A 3348-nucleotide genomic window follows, 5' to 3' on the forward strand; every position below is an offset into this window, starting at 1 on the left:
TGTTAATCATGATTTTTATTATTGTAGTAAATGATTGTTGAGGAAATAATTTTTTAATCTTTAAAATTTTATAGTAACATTATAAGACTTATCAATAAACGTCAAAAAAATATGTGATAAGCCTAAAAATTAATTGTGATTTTTTTGTTAAAAAAAAGTAATTTTTAAACGCATTAAAATATTGAAAAAATTGGTAATAATAAATATTAGAATTTACGGTCTCATTCAATAAAATTTATTTAATAATTATTTAAATAATAAAAATTAAAAAAGTTAAATGATAATTTTTTTTTTTTAAAGAAAATTTTATTTCAAAAATATTTTTGAATTGTCTCGATTTTTATGTTTTTAAACTACAATTTTTTAATCAAAGTTTTCTATTGAAAACTTTTTTATCAAGAAAAATTAATTTAGAAAATAAAATAAATATAATTGTGGCATTTTACTTGTAACTCATAACCATAATTCATGTACTTAATTATAGAGTAGAGTACTTATTAATAACACTGACTTCAAATTAATATTTTTACATTTTAAATCTCTATCGATTGATTATAAAAAATAAAACATTACTGATAATTTATCAGTCTATCGTCTTATTAAAAATAAATTGATTTTGTAGCCAATGGTTTTCGAGTAGTTTTATTATTTGCGAAAATGGATTTTCTGTCAAAATTAATTTTTTACAATAATACTTTATCCATTTGTTTCCAACGAAGACTTTTTAGTCCTGGAAACAACGGTTCTCCATGATCGTCAGTAGCTTCATCCCACCCTCGCTCTAGAAAATCAACAAACCTAGCTTTTGCCGCGGTTTTTTGGGCCAGCAGAGAAGAAAACATTGTTGAAGTTACTGGTATGTTGTATGTCTCACCGACTTTTTTTCTGCAAAATTTACATAAGAATTATATTTTATAGAACAATCTTAATGATTCATAAGTTTTCACATAAGTTACGATGATGATTATGATATTAAGTTATTCTATGAATCATGAATATGTTGATAAGTTTGAGAACATTTAAATACCTGGTTAATAAAAGATGAGTGCCTAATCCCAGACGACTTTAATGCGGATTTATGTCCAACCCAGTGCCCGTTAAAAAATAATCAACTCCGTATCTTTCACATGGATCCGCTTCCCCGGCAGCATTTTGTACATAATTTATTATTTTCTGAGTTTTTACCATGTCGCTCTGAATAAAACAGATTTAATAATTATTAATTACTGGTTATTTATTGTTATACGAAAAAAATTACAGTTTAAAGTACAACTTTTAGAAGTAGAGTCTTCCGAGCAAAAAACTGGAAAATTTACAGTTTTAAAACTGAATTTTTAAAAAATTTAAAAGAAGTAAATATAAAATCTATGAAATTATATTAAAAATTTTTAAAATTAATACTTTAGATTTTATTTTATAAAAATTTTATTTTTTTAGTTTTTTGGTCGGAGTTTTTTTTATTACTTCAGAAACTGTAATTTTTTAATTAATTTTTTTCGCAACAGGAATTTTAGAAATATTTTCAATTATAGGTACCGTAACAGGTCTTTTTATTTTACTCGTATCTTTGTCAATTACTCTCAAAATATTTAGCCCAGCCAATACAGGCACTTTGTTGTTTTCAGTAACATCAAGTGTGCAAATAGAAATTTCTTGATTGATGCCCGTTTTCCAAAATGCACGATTGTAAGCCACTGATGCTGTATCATTTACTACTTCTGAAAAAATCAAATTTTGTTATGTTATTAAAAGTTTATTTTAAACTGATGTTTTGATATTCAGCAGTGTTAAATTTAAAATTTTTCATTTTTAATTGAATAATTATCTATATTATTAAGAGAATAAGAAAAATTTTGTGTCCAGGATAGTCATATGATAAAATCGGTTTTTTTAGTGAAATTTAGTGTCATTGCGAAGGTCTTGACTTGAATTTGTGCCTTTTCAAGGTTTCATATTATTCTCACCGATAATCAATTTATGATGATAAGTATTTAGACTGCATTCGAAAATGCTCTATCTCTAGATACATAATTAAGAAATGACCTTGTATCTTGTGAACTATTGACATTTTTAAAGATATAAGCTCATCCCGATGTTACACTCATCGAGACCTTTCATTTGAGTACCTACATCAATTTTTCATATATTTATATATTTCACAAATGCCATATATATAAAATATATAAAAAATGCCATGTGAGTATTTAAATGAAAGGTATCAATGAGTGTAACATCAGGATGAGCTTATATCTTTGAAAATGTCAATAATTAAAAAATGACCTTGTATCTTATGAACTATTGACATTTTTAAAGATATAAGCTCATCCCGATGTTACACTCATCGAGACCTTTCATTTGAGTACCCACATCAATTTTTCATATATATATATATATATATATAGCTATATATATATATATATATATATATATATATATATATATATGTATTTACGAAAAATATATAAAAATCCATGTGGGTACTCAAATGAAAGCTCTTGATGAGTGTAACATCGAGATGAGCTATTCTTTAAAATATATATTATATATATATATGTATATATGAAAAATATATAAAAATGCATGTGAGTACTAAAATGAAAGCTCTTGATGAATGTAGCATCGGGATGAGCTTATATTTTTAAAAACGTCAATATTAAAGATAGTACAGTGCAATTTAACAAAATTCATTATTTAATAAAGTAAAATTTTATTTATTTATAGTTCACAAATCCCTGCAGTCACATAGCTAGTAATTACTAAACTATGAAATGCATGAAGAAATATTACTCACCAAGACTCATACGCATATCTTCGTATCTCAGATAATTATCACATAAATGATCTAAAGCTTCTTCGTATCGATCTTCCGGTATTTCTTGAATAACAAACCGCAATTTTTTTCCAGCTGCATTTGTGATTTCCAAGGAATCCCATACTTTCAAATCACCTGGAGGACGAGACCAAACCATGTCTGTTTTTAGAGAACAACAACCTTCACTTTCCGACATAACTAATTCGAAATTTCATTTTTTTTTTAAATTTACCCTCATCATTGTTGCCTAACGCGCCAAAAGAAGTATAGCTTCAATAATTTGATTAAAAAAATAATCTTGAATCAAGAAAATCATTTTGAAGAGTTTCGCTGTTTTGAATCAAGCAGAAAAATTCTTTTACTAAGAAATTGATCTCCAGTTAATTAAATTTTTCTTAGTTCAAAAATTTTTCTGTTTGATTCAAAACAAATAAACTCTTTAAGAAAACTTTCTTAAGTTTTAAGTTAATATTTTATATCAGTGTAGGCTTCACTATCTTACGACTTTTCAAATATTAAATTTTATTTTTGTTTAT

General features: G+C 25.3%; 1 protein-coding gene across 1 annotated transcript; it reads right to left on the reverse strand.

Annotated features, from left to right (window-relative positions):
- Positions 1-441: 441 nt before the first annotated feature.
- Positions 442-3127, reverse strand: LOC123260486. Its single transcript, XM_044721595.1, has 4 exons — positions 2792-3127; positions 1537-1718; positions 1069-1194; positions 442-881 (listed from the first exon to the last, which is right to left on the reverse strand). Exons 1-4 carry the CDS (start codon positions 3006-3008, stop codon positions 684-686), a joined length of 723 nt encoding a protein of 240 aa, XP_044577530.1. The 5' UTR covers positions 3009-3127; the 3' UTR covers positions 442-683.
- Between the last annotated feature and the right edge of the window lie 221 nt (positions 3128-3348).

The sequence above is a fragment of the Cotesia glomerata genome, linkage group LG3, assembly GCF_020080835.1.
Source record: "Cotesia glomerata isolate CgM1 linkage group LG3, MPM_Cglom_v2.3, whole genome shotgun sequence".
In the NCBI taxonomy this organism is placed as follows: domain Eukaryota; kingdom Metazoa; phylum Arthropoda; class Insecta; order Hymenoptera; family Braconidae; genus Cotesia; species Cotesia glomerata.